Source organism: Colletotrichum siamense (assembly GCF_013390195.1).
Source record: "Colletotrichum siamense strain Cg363 chromosome Unknown KSG_Cg363_contig04, whole genome shotgun sequence".
Lineage (NCBI taxonomy): Eukaryota > Fungi > Ascomycota > Sordariomycetes > Glomerellales > Glomerellaceae > Colletotrichum > Colletotrichum siamense.
The window spans coordinates 4489787-4512363 of NW_023501017.1; the positions used below are offsets into that span (position 1 = coordinate 4489787).

The following is a 22577-nucleotide window of genomic DNA, read 5'->3' on the forward strand; positions in this document are numbered from 1 at the left end:
CATTCGCTCCAGCCTGATGAGAGCGTTTTCCTTTTTAATAAAAGTGCCCACAGCAAGGAGATCCGATATTTGATGCAAGCCCATCGCAAACACGCATACGGCGGCAGAGGGCACATAGCCAAGAAGAGGGGCTCGGTGTTCGGGGCATAAATCTTCGTGTCCCCCAAGATATCGCAACGTTTCATTGATTCGTAACTAATTTTTTTTCTTTCCCAGAAATCCTTCCATTGTTCTCAAAGTAAATTCCCGCGAACCAAGTTTGCCTGCCAACACATTCTGCTCAAAATGATCGCAGCCAACTTCGCGACTGGGGAGCCAAACACAGAGGCCAATCCCCAGCCTAACACTACGACTGATCATGAGGTCACTATCGCGGCCGATGAGGATGTAATTAGCCACTAATTTCATGTTTGAGGGAAGTCGAGATGAGCTAATGACTTGGAACAGGACGACACTGCGTCCCAGTACGCCGTGAGTGTGACATTACCACAGCCTGATGGCCCTTGCATCTGATAGATGAACAGCCGAGCGTCTCCTCAAGCACCAACAGCATCACCTCGTCAATCTATGAGTATAGGATTGAGAATGGAAGGACGTACCACAAGTACAAGGATGGCAGTGAGTTTGAGGCTGCTGTCTCCCCTGTCCCTTGCTGACGAGATCGTGACATAGAATACATGGTACCAAATGACGCTAGAGAGCTCGAAAGACTGGGTGAGTATCAACTCAATGTCACATGATCATGGCTAACTCATTAGACCATCAACACTACATGTTCATGAGGACCTTTGATGACCGTCTCGGTACTGCGCCTCCCGCGCAGCCAGGATCTGAGGTTGGTCGGGTTCTCGATCTTGGCACAGGCACTGGTATTTGGGCTATGGACTTCGGCGATGAACACCCTGAGGCGGAGGTGAGTCTTTCGTCGAATGATTTATGCGCATGCGCTCACCCCTTGTCATCAATAGGTCCTTGGTGTGGATCTCTCGGCCACGCTGCCAGAATTGTAAGTCACAGGTTAGAACAATGGGATTTACGACACGACACTTCTCACTACATTTCTGGTAAACCTTGCTGACTCAAATGATTAGCACACCTCCGAACGTCAAGTTCGAAATCGACGATGTAGAGGAATCATGGACCTATTCAGAGCCTTTCGATTACATTCACAGCCGAATGATGAATTCATCGATCAGCGACTGGAGAGATTACATCAAGAAGTGCTATGAGTAAGTTTCAGTTTGCCTCTGTCAGACCACATGCCGCCTGATACAGCGTGGCCAGCCTCATAGGAAGTATTGAGTCTGCCTCTGAAGGGAAAACTCAAGCTGATTGACCTGCGGGTAGCAACCTATACCCGGGCGGTTATCTGGAGTTGAGCGAGATTGATATCGTTCTTCTTTCCGATGATGGGACCCTCAAGCCAGAGCACTACAGTTGGAAGATTGGGAGACTCCTGGAAGAAGCCACCGAAAAGGCCGGGCGCCGATACCAGGAGATCCAGAAGTTGAAGCCGGTTCTTATGGAACTTGGTTTTGAAGACGTCACAATGCAGCAGTTCAAGTGGCCGGTGAACTCGTGGCCTAAAGAGAAGAAGTACAAGGATTTGGGAGAATGGAACAACGAAAATCTGATGCTTGGGTGGGAGGGGATTTGCATGGCCCCGTTGACGAGGGCACTTGGATGGACAAAAGAAGAGGTTCACATCTTCATGATGCACAACCGCAAGGAGTTCAACGATAAGAGCATCCACCAGTACTTCTCCATGTAAGTGACGAGCTCGTCGACGACAAGAAAGTTCTGCTGATCATCCTTTAGTTGGAACATCTACGGAAGAAGGCCTGTCAAGACGGACAAGGGTCAGTAGGATGGCCTACAAATATTGTTTGAATTCATGATAGATTTGCGAGTTTGGGGCATCTATTACCCTAGGGTCGTACCGCATTTCTTGGCTCTTCTCTTGCCAAACAATACCATTTACGATAGATGCATGAAAACTCCACTCTCTTCACCGCAAAATCTCCGCTTCATGGAAGCGAATACAAGTCTTGCCGTTCTTCTCACACCAGGTATGCGGTCTGGTCCCAACGTGGGATAGCCTTGTTGTCCCCCGGGCTCCCACAAGGCCCTAAATGAGAAAACAAAGCGAGCAAACAACAGCGTCAATTTTCAAAGTGCGTTTTTGCTCCAATAATGAGTGCCAGCTACAATTTCAGTACTTTGGACCTGCCGCCAGAATATTGCGTTGTGGCGAGTTCCAACAGAACTAAGGGCTAGGATTGGCCGTTGGCATCCCGACCGTATGAGCCTGCCGCATGGCTGCTCAACGGCCCTCATTTGTTATCACACAGGAGGGATCCAACAATTTTTGTCACATACATTGACAAGGCCTCGCTTAGGCAGGCTTGCATGCGTCAACTGCCCTGGCTTTTGAAATGAGGGGTAGGATGCTTTGAATGAAATGCTGCACATTCTGATGCCACCTTCTCCTATAATTGCACGACCAACGACTAGCAGCAAGAACACTGCAACCGCTGCTAAAATCGCATTTGTTGACTCTCTGTGCATCTCCCCACCATGTCAGCTCCTGAAGCTGCTGGTGGAGCCCCTTTAGGGACTTCCACATCCCACCCCGACAACATTGTGGACCACATAGTCACGATTGAGGCCGACGATGAGGTGCGAATAATGTTCTGGGCATGGGGACAACTTAGTGGCTAAACGATCCACCTAGGGATACGGGGCGTCTTCGGTTGCAAATGTGAGTCCCTGCGACTGTCTATTGCTCTCATTCATGCAACAGGCTCATATGCATGACACGCAGCAAAGCTTGCATTCCCCGACAGGGAGTGTGACTGAATCTATCCTCGATTATAGGATAGAAAATGGCAGAACGTACCACAAGTACAAGGACGGCAGTAGGTTAATCCTCTTGAAGGAGCCACAGACTCTGACGTGGATCTCCGCATAGAATATAATCTGCCCAACGATGATAGGGAAAACGAGAGACTCGGTATCAACTCCAAAATAATTAGGCCTATTGTTATTGAATGCTGATATTTATTCCAGATATGCAACATACCATGTTTTTGCTCACTTTCAACGACAGGCTGGGAAATGCACCTCCAAATAACCCCGAGGCCAAAGTTGGCCGCGTCCTTGACGTTGGCGCTGGTACAGGAATTTGGGCGATCGATTTCGCCGACGAGCACCCCGAAGCAGAAGTTCGCGGCATCGACTTATCTGTAGCATTCCCGGAATTGTAAGTTGACTGTATACTTGGAATTTGTAGGTACTAACTCCGAGAGTGTCCCGTCCAATGTCAAATTCGAGATTGCGGATTTAGAAGAACCTTGGACCTTTTCCAGGCCCTTCGACTACATCCACAGCAGGATGCTGAACTCGTCTATTGGAAATTGGACGGAATATGTTCAAGAATGCTATGAGTCAGTCTATAGCTGTGAGGTATCTTAGCCATCCACGCTGATGAGAACGTAGCAATCTTAGTCCCGGTGGCTATTTGGAACTTAATGAGATCGACCTGATGCCCCTCTCCGATGATGGTACCTTGAAGTCAGACCATACCGTCCTAAACACATGCCGCTTGATTCAAGAGGCCATGCAGATCGTTGGTCGTCCATACCAAGATATCAAGGAGCTCAAGTCTATGATGGCTGATATTGGGTTCGTCGATATTATCTTACAGCAGTATAAGTGGCCCACTAATAGCTGGCCGAGGGAGAAGCGCCACAAGGAGCTGGGCGTTTGGATGAACGAGAACATTCATGAAGGCTGGGAGTCCATATGCATGGCTCCACTGACGAGAGTCATGGGCTGGACAAAGAAGGAGGTGATGGAGCTCATCGCACAGAATAGTAAGGAACATGATGACCGGAGCATTCACGCATATTATTCAATGTAGGTTCAGCATCTCTCAAGCTGAGGGGAGAAGAATTTTCTGACAATACCTCTCAAGCTGGTCCATCTACGGCAAGAAGCCAGAGAAGACGGGTTTTGTATAACGCAGAAGGCATTCCTCGTCAAAAGTGCTCATGGAGGTTTGGCGCGGCGATGGTATTGATTGTTACATTTAACCAGTTTCTCCTATGTTTTGATGCAAGGTATATGAGAGTCGTTTAGGTGGATAATGTACCCCTATTTGCGCAAAAGGCACAGCACCAGTGAGTGCGAGGTTGGGTCAGCGGTCTTAGTCGTGATTTTAAATGAAACTATGTAAGAGTTTCATCCCACATCCTCTCTCTTGGCAGCTTATACATGTTGAATTCCCGTCAGAAGTTGACGATGTCTGTCAGACTTTCCAAGTCATGATGCCTGAATATCCTCCTCGTCCCAGCCCACCATGGGGGAAGTCCCTCACAACCAAGCGCCCAAACTCGGACCTATGGTAATGAGAAGGGTTAAAGAGCCTCAGAACGATGTTGCGTTCGAGCTGCGAGCGGTATCTGTGTACCGAAAGGCCAACCTCCGATTATTGAGCAGAGTAAAAATACGGGTTCGACATTGTGTTTCAAGATCCTCCAGCAATTTCCCTGTCTGGTGCAGGCTGACTCCATCAATCAGTCGAGACTTTCAAGAAATTGACTAAAGACTTTTGTGCCTGCAGAGGGGTTCGAACGCCGGCATGACCTGCCACACATCTCAAGCCTGCGTCTGCATCCTGTTCTTCCGCCCTCGAACTATTCCATACGAAATAATTTGCTTCAAAAAATCAAGCTTCTGGGATTCCTCAAAACGAGCTTAGGTTTAATTTCCTGAAGCTTCCCTAGATGATTTCAACCCTCTTACCTTTCGTGGGCTTCACAGGCATCGCAGTTCTCCTAACATCTTACTTACTTCGCAGCTATTCTTCCTTATCATCGCTACCAAAGGAGTATTGCCCAGGGCGTTCCCGGGGTATTTGTACACCTCACTAAGTCGAATCACTTGGTAGAATACCCGAAGTATGTGAAGATACAGGTAGCACAATCAGAGTCAGAACGCAAGTTCCAGGAGCCCAATGCTTTTCATTGTCCTCTTACAGAAAGAAATATCAAACTGGTTCAACTATTTATTTGAAGTTATTTTAGTCTCTTTTACCGCCAAACAGCCTATTTCCTGATACGGCTCGGTATATAAACTCGTTTCCGCTGCATCTCATGAGATTTTCAAGCAATGGACTCGTTGGCAGGTCTAGAGTTATGCAGCGCGAGATTGTGGCGTCTACTGCAACAAATGTTCCGGTGTCCACTGCCCAGCCTACCTGGCTGGTAGCCATCACACGAAACACTCACGTTGCTCGCTATTGTACCTCGTTCCCGTTGTGTGAGTTTACGAGAGCCATGCAATGTATTAAACATGTTCGTCGGCACATATTGAAACAGGACCAACCAAATTCGTCCGACACCGCCCAAGCCGTGGGTCAACCCCCAAAGCCCAATTCGGAGCAGCAGTCACACACATACATGGATGATTTTCGTGTATGGACAGGAGAAAGACCAGCACCACAAGACGGATATTTATAATACGTACAGTAATATCTTGGCTGGTCAAGACTGTAGTATGGGCACCGACATGGAGCCAACGGTCTCAGCTGCTCAGTTTCTCGCCGTCCTGGACCATAAGCATTGGCAACAAGCTACTTGAGGACATGAGTATATATAGATTGCCCTTGAAAATGTCCAGACTGACATTTGATTAAGCAATACAAATCGATTTGTAGTGGGTCAAGTTGGGGCATCTTCGTGCAATGGCTGATGTTAACAAGTTTTGTCTGTCCTTTTTCTTCCTTTAATAACTGGTATCTATGCAAAAGCTCCTCGTTTGTTCATACCGACATCCCTCACTTCCACTGTCATGTTGCGAGTATTCTTAATAGGATATGGAGTCTTGTCAGACTTCGGAGTCAAACCCTGGGAGGCGTATTTCGTTGCGGTCTTGTGGTATCCATTGCTACACGACACACACAATTCACATAGTAGAATCATGTCCAGCCCTTGATTGATTATACATACCTTTCAATGCTACGTCATAGTTGAAAGACTGTCTCATGTGTTCTCACCCCAATACATGTTCTGCCAGCGCACAGACTGGGGGTCCTTCCGAAAGAAGTCATGGTGAGATGGTGACCTTTCAGGGACTGCAACAATCTGGAAAGTGCCAACTATTTAAAACCACCAAGAATGCATCATTTGATTTCTCAAGACCAATTAAAAGATTTGTGCTTATCTGTTGCGGCACAATTCAAAACAAGGGAATATGCTCCCAACGCAAAGCGATGAAACCCAGGCTCTTCAACTTCACTGCTACCCATACCGCCATCTCTCCGATCCAGGGACTGCCAAAGCTATGTCGACTTTGGTCCTCATCTCTACTCAATACTCCCTCGCATATATTCGTTACGTATACTCCCGGACCTTCTCACTCGACGCCGCCCTATGCAAGGACAGCACCAAAGACGAAGACCGAAAAAGGGTTGTGGTGAGTTTTCAAGACCGTTCCTGCGAATGGAATAACACCCGGCCATATTGCATGCTGCTGGACACAACTGGAGAGTCACACAGTCGGGCTTTATATGCTTCATCACCCACTACGTCCCAGCTCCGAAAACATCTCACCAGCGCCAGATATGAATAAATTCAACGCAGGACGGACTCATCTCCAAGCCCAGACGAAATGGGTGATCATCATCGCACTAGGTTTCAAGGAATCTAACACCCTACCGATCACATCCCCAACCAGCGAGGCAACGAACCCACCCGCTCCCACGGCATCCAAGCCTCACCGACCTTGGGCCTCTCTTCCTCATCCCTGAGTGCTACTTCTGGATTATTTCTAGGACTATTTCTATCAATCACTGAAAACAAACCTGAAGAACTGCAAAATGACATACACCCTTCGCCAGAAGAGGATGCGTGAGAGGTTCCTCCTAGGCTGTCACGAGTGTGTCCAATCGCTTTTGCCGCGACATGCCACAAAGGTTGAGCATGCAATCATTTGGTCGCTTCAACCCCAAGTTGCATGCCCGAAATCAATTTAGACGCCCGACAATTAGAGTCTTCCAACTTGGGGCGTGATATGCATAAGGGGAACTAAATGTCAGATTCTTCACGGACAGGCCATCAGCTCACGCTTTCTTAGGGATCACAGACATCACAGCCACCACGAGAACATCAAAATGAACGGCAACCACATGTCTTGCGTTATCTAGTACACAGCGAAGCCGCACGCGACCCCGCTCAAACACGTACACGTCCATCGCCGGACCCCTCATTGGGGACCCCACCAACCACCACCACCAGCATTGCCTGCACGCATGCCCGCAATCACAGGGAAAAATCAAGGGAAAAAAAGTCTATCATCACCGCCCTTGAGTCGTTTGCGGTAAGGCACACACCGTCCCCAGCGCCGCCATCCTTTGATTACTGAACCAAGAACCTGTTCTGCGGGATCTCCATTCGCCATGCCACTTTGTTGAAGGTTGTAGCGACAAGGTAGGGAAATGGGCCGGGCAGGTAAGCATCGGCAAAAGAGTTGTAAGACAACAACACAGTAGAAGATAGAGTTGTTACATGCCCTCGAAGTCGCCACCGAGGTCGTCCTCATCCAGGTCGCCCTCCTGTATCTCCTTCGCCATCTCACGTTCGCGTTCGCGTGCTTCTTGGGCGTTCTTGAGCTCGAGGCGGTGCTGGTTCATGGGGAATCGCATAGCCTGAAAAGATTGCGTTAGTAAACTGCCAGAAAAAGAGAAGGTAATCAGCATACCTTGACGCTCTCGTCGTGCAGAGCCAAGCACGCGCGAATTCTGTCATGGAAGGCTTCACCGGGCTCCCGCGTAGCGTAGACGTCGCCGACCTCCTTGCTCTTCATGTATCCGTGCTCGCGGTCCAGAGTGGCCTCAATGACACCGTCGCGGATGGCCTTGGCGACAATATACTCGGCTGACTCCTCGCTGCCGAGATCGAGGCGAATGCAGATGTCGCGCAGGGAGATGCGAGAGTATGACAGAGACATCATGCGGATGCCGGTCTTGATGACGTTCTGGCGGAGACGGAGGATCAGGCTGTATGTGCCGTCGCGGCGGAAGGTATCGGCGTGGTCGGCGATGATCGTCTCGAAGTTCTGCACCTTGCCGACGCGAACGGCCTGGACGAGGAGGAAGTAGGGGTGCAGAGCCAGCTCGAGGGTAGGCTGGCGGAAGGTTGAGCGCTCGGGGATGTCGCCCATCAGCAGCTCGACGACAAGCAGCAGCTTGGTCGCAGTCTGGGAGAAGCCGACAGCGGCGGCGCTTGAGGGGGCCTTACGGGTCGCGGCCGTAAGGTGCTCGTGTGCCTCAGTGTATCTGAGCTGGATAGCGCGGATGCGTCCGAGGTAGTACAGGAAACGGGCAACCTGGTTGTTGGCAGCGTTCTCGGGGAACTGGGTGTGGGAGACGAGAAGATCGGCTTGCGCGATGTGGGACGTCAGCAAGTAGCTGCGAAGCAGCAACACGATAACCGAAGCTTGCGTATCAATGTCCTTGCGGAGGACAGCAGTACGCAGAGCAGCGAGCAGGGTTGGCCTGATGGCAACGATCGGGGACTGGGGAGACGAAGGCTGAGGTGCAAGGTTCTCGCAGAACATTGAGTAGTAGAAGTAGACCTTGGCGGAGAGGGAGTCTAATGTGCGGCGGTTGAGGTTGTGGATGCGGTCGGTGAGCTGCTTGGAGAAGTCGGCTCCCAGCTGGAACTGCTTCGAGTCGTAGAGGTGGACCTGGATCAGAATGCCGAGGAAGATGTCAATCTCCGGGATGATCTCCTTTGCCTCCTTCTTCTGGCCGTTCTTGGCCGTCTTCGCGGGCTCGCTGTCGACTTCCATCTCGGGACCGCTAGAGCGACCCAGGGGAACGTTCTCGCGGCCGATGGCAATCAGAAGCTGCTTGGCAACATTTCCGGAGGCGACGGTCGCGGGGAAGGTCTCGACGATGGCCTGGGCAATGATGTCGGGAGTCAGGCGCTTGCGGATGGTCGAGATTGACCGCAGAGCTCGGAGGGTGAATCTGGCATCGAAGAGAACGACGGCGCGATCTAGCAGAGCAAAGTTGCTCTTGATGTCTGTTCATGATCATTTCGTCAGTAAGGAGCTTCAGACGGCAGTGCACCGTAGGTATTCGAATGTGAAGCATTGCGTACCTGCTACAGCCTGCACCACAGGGTCGACCGTGACCTCTGCCTCATCCTTGCCCTCATCACCCATCTCAACGTCACCATCAACGTCACCAGCAGGAGCGGCGGCCTTCTTCGAAGGGGGAACGACCACAGTCATCTCCTCGTCGCCGTCCTTGGCGGCCTTCTTGCTCTTGTTCTTTGCCTCGTCCTTCTTGTTGTTCTGGACGCCGTTCTCGAGGGGCTCCTTCCCGTTGCGCGAGGGTGTTTTGCCCGGCATATCTGCTCAGTGGGCCAGCTGTAGGTGTATATGTGGAAGTGTTCCGGGTGCCGTCTGGGGTGGCAGCGGTCGGTTATCGGTCGTGATGTCGCGCCCGGGGAAGAGGGAGCGAGGTGGGTGTTGTTTTGCGTAGATACGGAGCCCCGTCAGGTGTCTCGTACCGGAAGGATTGGGTGGGAAAGTCAGGTGACAGAGGTCGGAGGTGAAGAGTGTACGCAGTTGGAGGCCGGAGCTCTGTCGTAGTCGGCGTTCGCTGATGGGAATGGGTGGTTGTTGTTTGGCCGTTTGCCTCGTGATGCAAGAAGGTTCGATGGAGGAGAGCTCAAAGATTGAATACCTGAGGCTTGGGCTACTACTGCTGCTGCACTCAGGCCCTTGGGGCGACGACACCTAGCAGAGGTCACGGTACTCTGTTGGGGTGGGATGTGTACACGTGAGTCACGCTAGCTTAGGTGTGAATCCGGCGCATTTGGTTGTACCCCTCGTGTACCTTAGCTAAGCGAGTGAGATTGCCGGGCCTGCTGGGAGCGTGGAGCACCATCCCCAAAACCGAAAGGGAAGTAAAGGCCACACGGGTCCCAGGCGCGAGTGACGTTGTCGATGCTGCCTGCCTGTGCCTGCCCTTTTGCTTTCGTGCCACTCATGCAGCTCTCAGCTGGAATTATGTAATTATTCACAAGCCCGTCTTTGCACAACTCAACCACCGCCCTCGACAGCGACCGACTGCAATTATTATTACTCAGCATACAACTGAGCTCCCCATCTTCTGGCTGCGCTAACAATTCAATCGCCTTCGTGTTGAGCATTGGCCCAACGTCCCCAGCATGAACACCCAAGGGCCATCGCATATTGAACCCAGATTCGTCCTTCTAGACGAATAATGCGACATTCTCTGCCTTCGTCCAAAGATGAGAGACCACATATACGAAATGCGGCGCCACCTGCATGTCTGTTTGTGATCTCCGACCGAATCCGGACTATTGATATCCTCTCCCTTGCAGACGTCTGGGCGGCCCGGCGACGTCCACGCAGCCGCTTGTTACCAGCTGGACGATGTCGTGATCCAGCTTACTCATGGTATCTACATTGCTGGACGTTGATCCAGAACAGGGCTTGCATATACTTATTACAGTCAAGCTTGATTCACTTTGATGGGATGCGTCCTAATCTGTGATCAATTTTGGGTATAGCCTACACTGAAAAAGGTGCCTCGTAGCAACCACGACGTTGAAATGTCGCCAAAGGACCACCTGTATTTCCCGAAACGCCTCATCATGTCCTCCAATCCGTGCCATAAAAACCATGATAATTCCAACTGCGCAAACGATGTACGAAATGGGATCCTTGGCCTACTACTTCCAGCTGATTTCCATCGAGATGTTGTCGTGAGGCCGGGCAAAAGAGCCATTCTGGCCGTTGTTCGTGACAGGATACTGAATCAGCTCCGGGCCACTGATCTGCTGCCGAGTCTGGCTTTGAGGCTGGCTCTTGAGTGGAGCCTTTTTGGTAGGAGAAGGAGACTTTTGCGACCTGGCCTTGACCGGAGTACCGCTCTTCGAAGAGGCCTTGGTAGGAGTGCCATTCTTCGAGGGCGACTTGGTTGCCATGCTCTTGGAGCCCTTGGAGCCGGAGGCGGTCTTGGATGAACCCTTGGCTGGGGAGCTTCCGCGAGATGAAGCTCCATCACTGCAATCTCCCTCTTCGTCTTCGAAGAATCGGACACTTTTGGCCACACCACACATGTTAGGGTTGCGCTTCTTTTTCTTCTTGTTGTCCTTCATGGCCGACTTTGGTTCCTGGGAAGGCTGGTCCTACTCGCCCTTACCGGAGGTGACCTTTGCCGCTTGAATGGCGCTCATCTTGGTGATCCAGGCCGTGGAAGGCTGGAACTTGCGAACAGCGCGCAATTCATCGGATGAGTAGCCGGGCACACGGATGTTGTAGGTGCGCTCAAGCACGAGCTGGATATCGCGAATCTCGAGAACCTTGGATCCGCGCTCCTTAGCGTTGCGGCAGGCGGTCTCGAGGACGTTGTCGACGAAGCTGTCAGCCATGGTTAAGACGCTCTGGAATGATGTCAGAATTGTAGGCTCATAATTTGTTGATCGAAAACGTACCTCCTCAACTTCGGGCATCAACATGTTGTTGTCCTGACTCTCGCCGGTTCCGCCACAGACCTGGCGGACGAGCTCATCGAGCTTCTTCTTGCTGAGAACGTGGTCGCCTTCAGCCTCATGCTGGTAGGCTGGAATCTTGGCCATCGCGGGCTGGCCCATGACACCACCGGCGATACCACTACCTCCGGTATAGGTAGGGCGGCCTGCTCCAGCACCACCACTCATTGCGACAGGCTGCGGGACGGCAGTCGCCTTTTCGGGAAGCTGCTTCGGGATTGGGAGCTTGGACTGCAGCGTCTGCGTGGGCTGAGTCGGATGGGCATGCTGGTTGTTGGCACCCATGATGACTCCCTGTGCGCCGGCAGATCCGGGGGTGTTGTTAGGCTGTTGCTGGATAGGAATCGCAACCTGCGAGTTCACACGCTGGTTTGCGCGCGAGACGGCAGCAGAGTGCGAGAGGGCTTGGCCATTCGCCAGAGGAGCGGCAGACTGGGGAGTCGCGACGCGGTTCTGGGTGGGAGTGCCTGCCGAGGGAAGTCCGCCTCCAGCAGATACGGAAGCGATGGCCGTATTCACGGGAGGAGGGTGAGGCTGTTGCTGACCTTGGGGAGCCATGGCTTGCTGCTGCTGGTGTTGTTGCGGTGCGACAGTGGCAGGTTGTTGAGGTTGCGCGGGTTGAGTAGTCGGAGTGGGAGCCGACGGGGTGGGTGCTTGAGCTTGGGCAGGTGCCTGGTGTTGCTGCTGCTGCTGCTGCTGTTGCGCTTGCTGCTGAGCCGCCTGGTGTTGCGCCTGCTGTTGTTGCTGGGCCTGGTGTGCCTGTTGCGCCTGCTGGTTTTGGGGAGTTGCACGTCCGGCGGCGGCAGCTGCCATTTGCTGATTTTTTGCAGCCTCGATAGCTGCATTCACCGCCGTGTTTTGGGTTTGCATCGAAGGGGTACCCGCCTGGGCAGGCACCGGGCTGGCCTGCGCACCTGCCTGGGTCGCCGGAGTCTGCGCGGCAGCCACGGCCGGACTGGGTTGCGGCTGTTGCGGCTGGGCCTGTTGCTGAGCTTGCTGCTGCTGCTGTTGAGCTTGCTGTTGCTGTTGCGGTGGCCGAGCAGCTCCTTGGGCACCAGAAGCAGCCTGACCAGCGAGGGCAGCGCGCTGCTTGTTGATGTTTTCTTGACTCTTACGAAAACCGTCGACAAACTTGTGCGCCTCCTGGTACATCTTGTGAGCGTGCTCTCGGCGGATCTGAATCTGCTTCAGCTCTTCCGCGCTGTACGGCGATCCCCTGTCCTGCCTCTCCTTGATGATGGTGTCGATGCGCTTCATCTGGTTTCCATTGTTGTCCATCTGCATCAACGCTCTCAAGTACTTCGCCTTGAAGTCGTTCGACCATCGCTGCGCCGCCTCGGCGCCCTTCTCGGAGATCGTCATGGGCGGGTTGAATGTCATCTGGCGGATGTGCGCCAGAATGTGCTCCGGGAATTGGGAAGGGGTCGACTGCGGCTGTTGGGCAGCGGCGGGAGTTGGTGCGGCGGCGGGAGCGGGCGCTGGTGTAGGGGCATGTGCCGGCTCTGCGGTTGCCGACGGTGTGCCTTCGGTCTTTGGCTCTGTCTTGACAGTCACGCCGCCTGCGTTCTGGCTCGCGGTCTGCTGCTGAGCTTGCGGCTGTGCCTGTTGGGGTTGTTGCTGGGGCGTGGGCGCCTGAGCAGCCTGGGTCTGCTGCGATTGCTGGCCGGCTTGCTGTGGTTGCTGTTGCTGCGCAGCCTGCTGGGCTTGCTGCTGTTGTTGGACTTGCAACCTACGCTGCTGAAGCTTATTCAGAAGCATCTTGGTGAAGTCCTGGATTTTCTTCTTGGCATCTTGATGCTGGGCCGAGTCTTCGGGGTGGTTCTCGAAATGGTTCCAAAGCTGACGGAGGCCGCGCTCGTACTTTGCCTTTTCTTCATCGTTGAGGATCGGGAGGTTTCGCATCATCTCGGGACGATACATTGGAGCCTGTCGCTGGGCTCCGGGTCCGGCTTGACCGGCCGCAGCGCCTTGCTGGCCCGCCTGGCCTTGATTGTTCATCGCGGTATCGTGGGATCGGTTTGGAGGAGGTTGGGTAGATTTCTATCGGGATTGGAGGCTACAAGTTCGAGATTTTCTTAAATATGGCTCTACAATAATCTAACCAGAAATGGGTTATCGTGGTTCAAGCGGGGAATAAAATTTGATAACATGCAGAGCGCGAAGCTGAAGGGGTAAGTAAGAATTGTAGTGAACTCTGCGGTTGAAGTTGCGACAAGGCGACAGACGCGAAGCTGGAAAGTTCCGCGTGGAGCGGTCCGGACCCCTGTGATTGGTCAGAGCGCGCTTCTTTCCAGGCTCCGCTGTCTTGCCGGCTGGTGCCAGCTTGCTAACACCGAAAGCTTGAACCCAGTCATCACTTCAGCATGGTTCTTTCGAGTTCAACTTTGTCGCTACCTAGCATGAGATGCAGCTGGAAGGTCTTGGATCGATACATGCTTTGTCGTCCCTAATCTCCACTTGGGAAAAGATAGCTTTGAGGGGCTTGGATATGCCGTCCAGTGTTATGGACACGGGGCCCTTAATCCATAGGTTAGGTCCTGTCACAATGTCCAGCGGATCAATGTTTCGGCCGAGTCATCGGATGCGACGATATAATGGCCAACCTTTCTATCTGTTCAGACTGTTTTCAACATGCTAGTTTCTGCAATGACACATCGCCGAGAACCACTGCAGCTTGCATGCACTTGTTTTTCAGTACACTGGGTCGCTTACATCAACTTCATCGTTGCAAAAACCATATGGTGCTCAGAATACGTGGCTAGGTACCTTAGTTGATATTGGTAGATATGATCATGCCCAAGTTCGACCATGAAAATATCACCAGGGCTCGAGAAACTTCAATCAGGGTTGTGAAAAGCTGCTTTTCTCTGCATTCCTTACCGGACAGGGTATCCATGATGGACTGATGGGCAATCTGTCAAGTGAGATCTGTTTGGCTTCAAGCATGGTTTCGGGAGCTACCTTTTCCAGCTCCGCCAGTGCCTTGGCTAGGAACCATGGAGGATTTCATTGAGTAAGAGCCGCAAACCATCGTTCGCATTCCTTGTCTTTCCATAAGAAGCAGGCTTCTCGAAGGTGTCGGCCCCAGTCCCAAACCCACGACTGCTAAATAGGGCGTGGAGAGACCGGAAACACGTCTGCGCTGGTCGTCCTGCGGGAGGCCCGCCGGACCTGCAGATGGATGGATCCCCAAGACCATCCACTCTGGCGCGAACTCGCCATGCGCAATTGCGCAACCCAACGATGGCCGCATGAGGCCAGTGCAGGGGGGTGCCAGCGCGGTGAGACTAGAGAATGGGGGTACTATGCCCTAACGCAGGCGGCGGAACGAAGGAAGACGATATGCATCGTGGAAAAATTCGTCGCGGCAACGAGAGGGATGGGCAGCAGCAGCCGCCGCCAGCAGAGTAAGATAGATGGATGGTCGGACGGACAGTCTTCATGGCGGCCCAACCCACCAGTCTATTCGCCGAGGGACGGACCGAGAGCTGTCGTCCCCGTTCCCGGTTCCTACCCCGTCGTCCGAGTGTCATCCGTCAGTCAACTGAAATACGTAGTACGGATACGTATTCATGGTTTGACGATGTTGTTCAGGCCAGGACGATGGGCTGGATTGGGTTGGGTAAGGGATCTTCTTCCTCAGCAAGGAATGGAAAAAGGCTAAGAAGAGGGGCCGTCAGCATTGGGTGACAGGGGTCAGTCGCCATTAATCATAGCGACGGGAGTGCCTACGTACCTTTACACATCCTCCGACGTGATGATTATCCAAACATGGAAAGATGACCTGGCTCCAATGGCTGGAGACTTGGGAAACGAGACACTGGAAAGGAAGGCAATTGCAAGCTTAAACGTGGCGTAGTGAATTGCCGTCAGCTCAAGTTACACCACGTCGAGGCCCGACGCGAAGGGACCGTTGCCGTTGCCGTTGCCGTTGCTCTTGCCGTTGCGGCTGCCCTCAGTCTCCCGTCTACACCAGAAAAGGAAGTCGAGACAGACCGAGACACCTTCTAGAAACCGCTCCCCAGATGTTGCGGCGCTCCTTCTTTCCTTCCACTCGGACGCCAGAAATCTGCGTGTATTCCTCCTGACCGCCTTCATGTTCTTTTTCCTCTTTCTCTCTCTGCAAAGCTCCCTCTGCCTCTCCACACGAATCCCACTCAGCCACCTCACCCCTCACCTCTGATTTTTTTTTTCGTCCCTCTCGCTGATGGTGGTGGTGGTGCATTGTATTAGCTGCTGCAAGTGCTGCAAGTCCCAGCTGCAACACGACCGAAAAACCTGCACGACGATTGGGAACAGCGCCATCGCAGTCGACCCTCCGTCCCCGACTCGAACCCTCGTTCATTGGGCACAAGTGCTGCTACCCAGCCTACCCTTTTTCCAACCTGTCTGTATCTAATCTATTTTTCCCAGTCGTTTGTTTCGCTCGTCTCCATACCGTCGGTCCAATGCCCATCACGTCCCGCTTGTGGCTAAATCCTGTGACGCCGCTTTCCCTGTCACTGGAGACTGCGGGAAGCAGATAGCCTCACCGATGAATTCGCTCAGCGCGTCTCTTCCAGACGTTGACCGAGCAAGCTGCCAAGGACACGAGTCGTCAACATGAGCATTGGACACATGTCTTTTTGGGCTTCGAGGGTTGAGGCCCGCTGCCCGCTACAATGCCACTGCTGCTACGGATACATCCCACGACATGGGAATACACTGCAGCAGGCGACGCACTAACAGTAGCTGCGTCCCGATAAGGCCAATGGCCATGATGCCGGCCGTTAATGTGTGGCGTCGATAGGGCCAGAGGCGGACAACGGAAAGCCTCAGACACACTCGACAATTCGAAGGAGCCTCGAACCAAAGATATTGTCAAGTTGTCAAGCCGAAAAAAAAGTAACAAGAAATCGTCAATGGTTCGGCGATCCGGCCACCAGTACAACGATCTACTCTTCCCCTCCACACCTCTCGCCCCTCCAGTTACCCCTCCCTCCACTCCGTCCCGGTCCTCTCCCTCTCACTCTCGAGACTCGATTGGATGTCTTCCCGCAGTCCGTCTCCCCCAATCCAGCCCAGTCCAGCCGACCAACCAGTCATCCAGTCTGGGCCCCCAGCATGCAAGCCTAGCAAACTCGCAAGAACCCGCCGCTGCGGCATACGCAAATGCGTGAGGGCACACCATACGCCGTGACGCCCACACACATGCCAATTTTCTCTCAATTGCGGGATACACACGGCTTGACGGGTAGACCAGGGAGTCCTGGAGCATTGCTGCCCAAAGGCTCGAACTTGCGTTGCGGCGCCCCGCGAGACTGCGCAAGAGAGGGACCACCACCGGCCACGCCCACGCCCACGTCCAACCCCAACCGCCGGTCACGCACAACACTTTGCAACGAGAACTTTTTTCCCATTTCTTTGTACTTCTGATAGGAAGACCGGCGAGAGACGAAAGGCCCGTTACAGGCATTTTGCGATACGTACCATCTGCAGCAAAATATGGGGGACCACCAGAGGCGCCAACAGACCCAGCAGCAGAAGGACCATGACCAGCACCCACCAAACCAAGAGAGAGGCTCATCTGCCCACCGCCGGCTGGCTGGCTGGCCACTGGATCCTCCGACTTCTTGCTGCATGGCATGGCATGGCATGGACATGGTACGGCTGCAGTGAGCGCACATGTGCGATGATTCTTTTTAAATTCTTAATCCTCCTCTGTCCCACGCCCTCGAGGAATTCTCTTCTCTTTTTCCCTTTCTCCTTCGTCGTTGACACATGTCTACCTCCCCCGGACCGTCGCCATCTGCTATTACACTTGCGATTCCGCGTCTCGTCCCCTTTGCTTGGTCAGTCGAAGACTGAACGACAGATAGCATAAAGGGGCAATCCGTGAGAAAACACGGATTATATCAGCCATACCTATAAGACCGGACGTCCTGGTTGCGCCATCGAAGCCGCCCGGCCTATCACGGAACAACCAGCACCCCTCTGCGAGTCGATTCAGCCATCGAGGAGACACCGAACGCCGTGAGACTCCTTCTCACACCCCGGTAGCTCGGACGTCCATATCCATCGCCATTCACGGCTGGAATCCAGGAATTATAGAACAGATCCCCTTTGGCGGTCCGTCTGCTGGCTCTCATTCCGCTTGAGGCGCCTACTCAGCAGCTACAAGCAGACCCTCAGGTTTCGGCAATCTTGCATCCCGCGCAGCGCCCATTACTCGGCACTGAGTTGCTATCTTGGTTTCCTTCTTGTCATCTAGTACTGCCTCTTGCGGTATTCATCCCACCCTCCGACATAACAACTCACATCCGACAAATTCCAGAGCTGTTGCTTTACCCGGGTCCCCCACGCTTGTCTTCGACACTTTCCCCAATTAGTTTCATCCAATTACCTTGTTCAAGGCCATCATCGGAGCTCGCCTTGACCATACCATTGCTTTTGCTCGCGTGCACATAGCACTGCTGCTTCTCTCCTCTCTCGTCAGCCATTTCGCGCTGCTTTACTGCAACCTTCTGAACAAGGACCAGCCCTTGTCGCCCAGGACGAAGGCCGTCCTATCGTCACCGCCCGCCCGATTTTCGTTGTCCCCACAGCCGGGATCCCGCACCTTGTTCCCCGAAACATTCCTCTCCGTTTCTCTGCCTCTGTCTCTCTCGGGGGCCAGCGACCAGGACTGAGACGTGGGACTGGGATTCGAGGGACCATCTTCGGCGCCGCCAATCGTTCGTCCGCCATTGGCACTTTGCACCCATTCCACAAAGGCGCATCCCGTGCTCTCCAGGCGCAATCCGGACATCCAGCAGCGCCCTGCTCCCTCTTCTCGAATTTCCCCCGAGATCTATCATGACAACCTATAGCGACCAACGAATATCCTCTTCTCCTTGTCGGAGGTTTCTACTTTGGGTGTTGACGCCTTGACTTGTTACAACTTGCTCACTGTCACTCTCACCACACCTACTCACCGCACATCCACACCACATCAACCGCACCTCCATCTACCGGCCATCGCTAGCGGGAAGCTGATCTGATCCATCCCATTTCCCCCGCCAATTCCCTTCTTCCCCACACCAACGACCAAAAAAAGGCCCAGTCCCCAACTAGAGGCCCCGATCCGTGAGATCAACACCCAGAAGAAAAAAAGACTGCCGGGACGGCGATCTCTCACAACGGTCCTCGAACCCTCAGCATCGCGACCTCCTCATCAAATAACCTCAATTGCATTTGGTCAGGCTGCGTCAACGATATGCCATCACGCAGGACACGGCCATCAACGCCCAGCATGATGCTGGGTCCTCTCGGGGGCCCGAACTCACCGCCCCATTCTCCTACCTCCGCCGCGCCGGCGATGCTTCAACATAAGTACGCCGCTCGCCATTTGCCACCGTCCGGTATTCAGCCCACAGGCAACGGCCATCAATTCAGCTTTACTCCTTCCAATCGCTTTGCACAGCTATCACCTCGCACGTCATCTGAAGATTCCGACGAAGAATCCGAATCCGAATCCGACTCTGATGAGAGCGAACTTCCACAAGCACCTCAGGCAAAATCTGAGGATGAAGAGGATGATAGCGACGACGAAGAAAGTGAAGACGATAGCGATGATGATGCAGACGATGAAGACGAGGACGTGCCCATGATGGCTCCTCCTCCTCCTCCAGCTCTCATGTCAGCTCCAATGCGGGCACCAATACGAGCACCTTCGCGCCCGCCATTGCACCAGAGCATGGCTGTCGACAGCAGTTCCGAAGAGGAGTCGGACGATGAGGAAGACGAAGAAGACGAAGAAGGAGACGATGAAGAGTCCGAAGAGGATTCGGAATCTTCAGACTCTGACTCGGAAATGCTGCCTCACGCCCCAGAAGCGCCCCCGATTCCCCGCCCGGCCCCCGCCGCCGTCGCTGCTGCTGCATCAGTCGCAGCACCAGCGCTGCACGTGAAGGCGAACTTCACCGTCGAAGAAATGTCTGACTTCGATCCCATGGACCAAGATCGCGACGGAATCATGGCGCCTTCGGGCTACTCCTCTCCAGCGTCCGCCCGCTCCCGCTCCCGCGCTCCGGTTGCCGCTCCGAAGCCCGACCCGACTTCCCGGTTGGCACGAGAATTTGACCACCTCAACTTTCCCAGCTCGGACTCAGAATCCGAGGATCTGGATGCAGACGAGGCACATGAAGAATTCATTCGTGTGCAGCGCACATTGCGGATGCTCAGGCGCCGAACTCACGGGTCAAGCATTGGCAAGCGGACCATATCGGAGCGCAGCGAATCTGATCACGAGGATATGCCTCTCGACCCCGACGCCGTAGGCTCCAGCGCAAGGAGACTACGACGCCGTGTGGGTGATCAATCAGTCCGCCGGAGCTTCATCTTGCAATTCCAAGACCCCCCGCCCCCGCGCATCGACGAACTCGACGAGCCGGATAGCGAGGTGGAGGGAATCTTTTTTTGCGATCACGAGACACTCGCGAGGGAATTGCCGTATTATTCCATTGAGATCATTGAGTATGAGTCTCCCAGCCCAACCAGCCCTCGCAGCCCGTGAACAACATCCGTTTTGGCACGCGATATATATACGTTTAGCACCCAAAACGGTGCATCACATTCAGTCGGACGCTATCAGACCGACGCAAACAATGATATACCTACAATGAACATGCCGGGATAGAATGACGAACAACAACGACGATGATGACGGAATGACGCAAGGTCTCAATGACATTGTTTTTATCTTTCTCCGATGTTTCTCTTGCTCTGGCACCAAAGATTATCGATACCTTTCACGATACTTAGACGTTTTTTGCATCGGAAGGACACACAACAGCGCGGAGTAGCATGTTCTGCATGAAGGATGTTTTTTTTCATGATAGAAACGGTATACGTAGAAGAGCCTCATGGTTCTGATGAAATGAATGCCCATGGAAATTTTACCACATGTCTTGACCCTCCCCATCCGCCGTAGCCTTGTGAGGACGACTGCCGAGTCTAACGTCCAGCTCAGCCACCTGAAGCTATCGAAACGTTTCCCGAAGTCCGGTGGTGTCCAGACCGGGCGCGCGGGGGAGGTGGGTGGAGGCGAAAAAATGGCGGCGTTATCTAGGCGGTGTGTTTTATGGTGGGAGGGACGGTCGGGGTGAGTGGTCGATGACGTGCAGCGGATCAGCGTAGCGTAGCGGGATGGATGGCGAAGGGAAGGGAACATGTGTTTGTGCGTGTGTGTGTGAGCGTGTGTTGTGCAGTGGCTATCTGGGCTCTGCTAAGGCGATTTCCACTCACACCTAGACCTGCGCGGAACGGCGAGAACCATCCGGCTTGGGAGGGCACGGGAGGGGAGAACGGACATTGGACAGGCTGGTATCTGATTGGCTTTGAGAATTCTCGGTGACGGGAGGTGATTCTACTGGATGTCTGTCTGGCTGTGTAATGATTCGAGACCGCGGGATGCAGGCGAGAGGGGCTTTCTTTCGGGGGCCGGGCGAGTTGGAGATGGGGGGGAGCCACAGTCAGCACGTGTTTGTTGACGAATGCTGGAGCAGGCTCTCGAATCGTACGCTACGAAACTAAGACACCGTAAGATTCTGTAGGTGTGCAGCGTGTACATGAGATTGTTTACATTGCTGACGATTGTGGATGATGGGAGTGGGTGGGTGAGGGCCATTCGGAGCTGGCGGAAGAGGAGGGAGGTTCGGGTTCTGGGGCCGTGGTGCGGAAACGGCGGTCTGGTGCTGGCGGACTGGGGACGTGTGGGGCTGCGGGCTCGGGGGGCCACGGGAGGAGGCGGTCGGGGAGGCGGGATATGGGGAAGGGACAACGTGGGATTGGGGGTTTGGGGGCTTGTTTGGTGACGTGTATAGGGGGAGAAAGTCTAGAACTTTGACCCTTGGGTGATGCGGTGTGTTGTGTTGTGTGGTTGTTTGTGTTTTGGCTTGGCGTGAGGTGGTCTCGACAACATTAAGCTGGTGTCATGCAGGAGTGCATCTAGCGGGAGTGGCTCGGGTTCCGGGAACCGCTGGATGAACTGGCAGTATAAAGTCCTTCACGATAGCCACTAAAATCGATCTTGTAAACCAGAACGAATTTTGTCTTGTGCAGCTTCTTAGTGGTTTTCTCTCTAAAAGATTCGTTGCGAACACAGGCCAGATCTACGAAGGTGTGCCGCGCATGCAAGCCAGTTGAAGTTGACGACGGGATTCTTGCATCTATCTTGGCTTTTTGATGTATCCGTGTGGTATTCGAGTCTTCCATGCCTCAAACCTGATCGACGAAAGAGGACAGAGACTGAATCTGACATGTACCTTGGCTATCCTCAGTCGTGTCTACAGAACGACGCTGCCACGTTTGAGAGCATGAACCCTTGTTTCATTTCATCCTGGAATTCATCTGTGATATGGACGATAGATTTTGGTCATGATTTGGAAACAACGCGAGGACGGGCCTCTTAAACTATGCATCCGGTCCTGAGGCTGGCTGTTACGCTGACTTCAAGCAAAACCCAAGTCGTTTTTGACAATATTTAAGCCTCCTTTCCATCACAGAAGCATAGGAAAGACAGGCCACAATGTCGCTTGCTTGTTTACACTGGTTTTCAATTGACACTCCACAAAGCTTGCGGTCCAATTGAACTAAAGCATCGGTTTCGTGGACCTGTATATGGTGTAGCAACAGTAGCATTCATCATTGCCTTTGGTAAGGTATTGCTTACCTATGCAGTTCCAATAGCCGAGGAGAGACGACCATAAAGGCTGCTGAGAGACTTGGTTTTCAAATTTGAACGTCCAGAAAGGGGCGTCATGACTAACGTATGATGGGATTCTAGACGGAAAATCGGGTGAGAGTGTTGATAATCTGATACCCAAAGATGGCACCCTACACCATCACTCTTGGCGTCCGAAACTTCCGCTCATCGGCAAATAAATCAATTTATACTTCCTACGTAGTAGCACAGTGTTTCTTGCTAATGTTGGGAACAGCTGAAGATGCTTGTGCATGGGCCAG

General features: G+C 53.3%; 6 protein-coding genes across 6 annotated transcripts; 3 read left to right on the forward strand and 3 right to left on the reverse strand.

Annotated features, from left to right (window-relative positions):
• Positions 1–285: 285 nt before the first annotated feature.
• Positions 286–1867, forward strand: CGCS363_v007098 (Secondary metabolism regulator LAE1; the record flags this gene model as incomplete). Its single annotated transcript, XM_036638947.1, has 9 exons — positions 286–387; positions 448–471; positions 525–618; positions 673–714; positions 759–913; positions 969–1006; positions 1092–1229; positions 1348–1767; positions 1819–1867. The coding sequence occupies 9 exons, from the start codon at positions 286–288 to the stop codon at positions 1865–1867; spliced, it is 1062 nt and encodes a 353-aa protein (XP_036496414.1).
• A 710-nt stretch (positions 1868–2577) lies between these two features.
• On the forward strand, positions 2578–4022 carry CGCS363_v007099 (Secondary metabolism regulator LAE1; the record flags this gene model as incomplete). Its single annotated transcript, XM_036638948.1, has 7 exons — positions 2578–2679; positions 2735–2761; positions 2825–2918; positions 3070–3262; positions 3309–3446; positions 3499–3918; positions 3977–4022. The coding sequence occupies 7 exons, from the start codon at positions 2578–2580 to the stop codon at positions 4020–4022; spliced, it is 1020 nt and encodes a 339-aa protein (XP_036496415.1).
• Positions 4023–7564: 3542 nt separating this feature from the next.
• Positions 7565–9420, reverse strand: rpn3 (putative 26S proteasome regulatory subunit rpn3; the record flags this gene model as incomplete). The annotated part of the gene is made up of 3 exons (XM_036638949.1): positions 7565–7708; positions 7762–9089; positions 9168–9420. The coding sequence occupies 3 exons, from the start codon at positions 9418–9420 to the stop codon at positions 7565–7567; spliced, it is 1725 nt and encodes a 574-aa protein (XP_036496368.1).
• A 1352-nt stretch (positions 9421–10772) lies between these two features.
• CGCS363_v007101 (uncharacterized protein) lies at positions 10773–11201 on the reverse strand (the record flags this gene model as incomplete). The annotated part of the gene is made up of 1 exon (XM_036638950.1): positions 10773–11201. The coding sequence occupies one exon, from the start codon at positions 11199–11201 to the stop codon at positions 10773–10775; it is 429 nt and encodes a 142-aa protein (XP_036496369.1).
• Positions 11202–11231: 30 nt separating this feature from the next.
• Positions 11232–13592, reverse strand: TAF12 (Transcription initiation factor TFIID subunit 12; the record flags this gene model as incomplete). The annotated part of the gene is made up of 2 exons (XM_036638951.1): positions 11232–11486; positions 11538–13592. The coding sequence occupies 2 exons, from the start codon at positions 13590–13592 to the stop codon at positions 11232–11234; spliced, it is 2310 nt and encodes a 769-aa protein (XP_036496366.1).
• Positions 13593–18864: 5272 nt separating this feature from the next.
• CGCS363_v007103 (uncharacterized protein) lies at positions 18865–20127 on the forward strand (the record flags this gene model as incomplete). Its single annotated transcript, XM_036638952.1, has 1 exon — positions 18865–20127. One exon carries the CDS (start codon positions 18865–18867, stop codon positions 20125–20127), a length of 1263 nt encoding a protein of 420 aa, XP_036496367.1.
• Positions 20128–22577: the final 2450 nt, after the last annotated feature.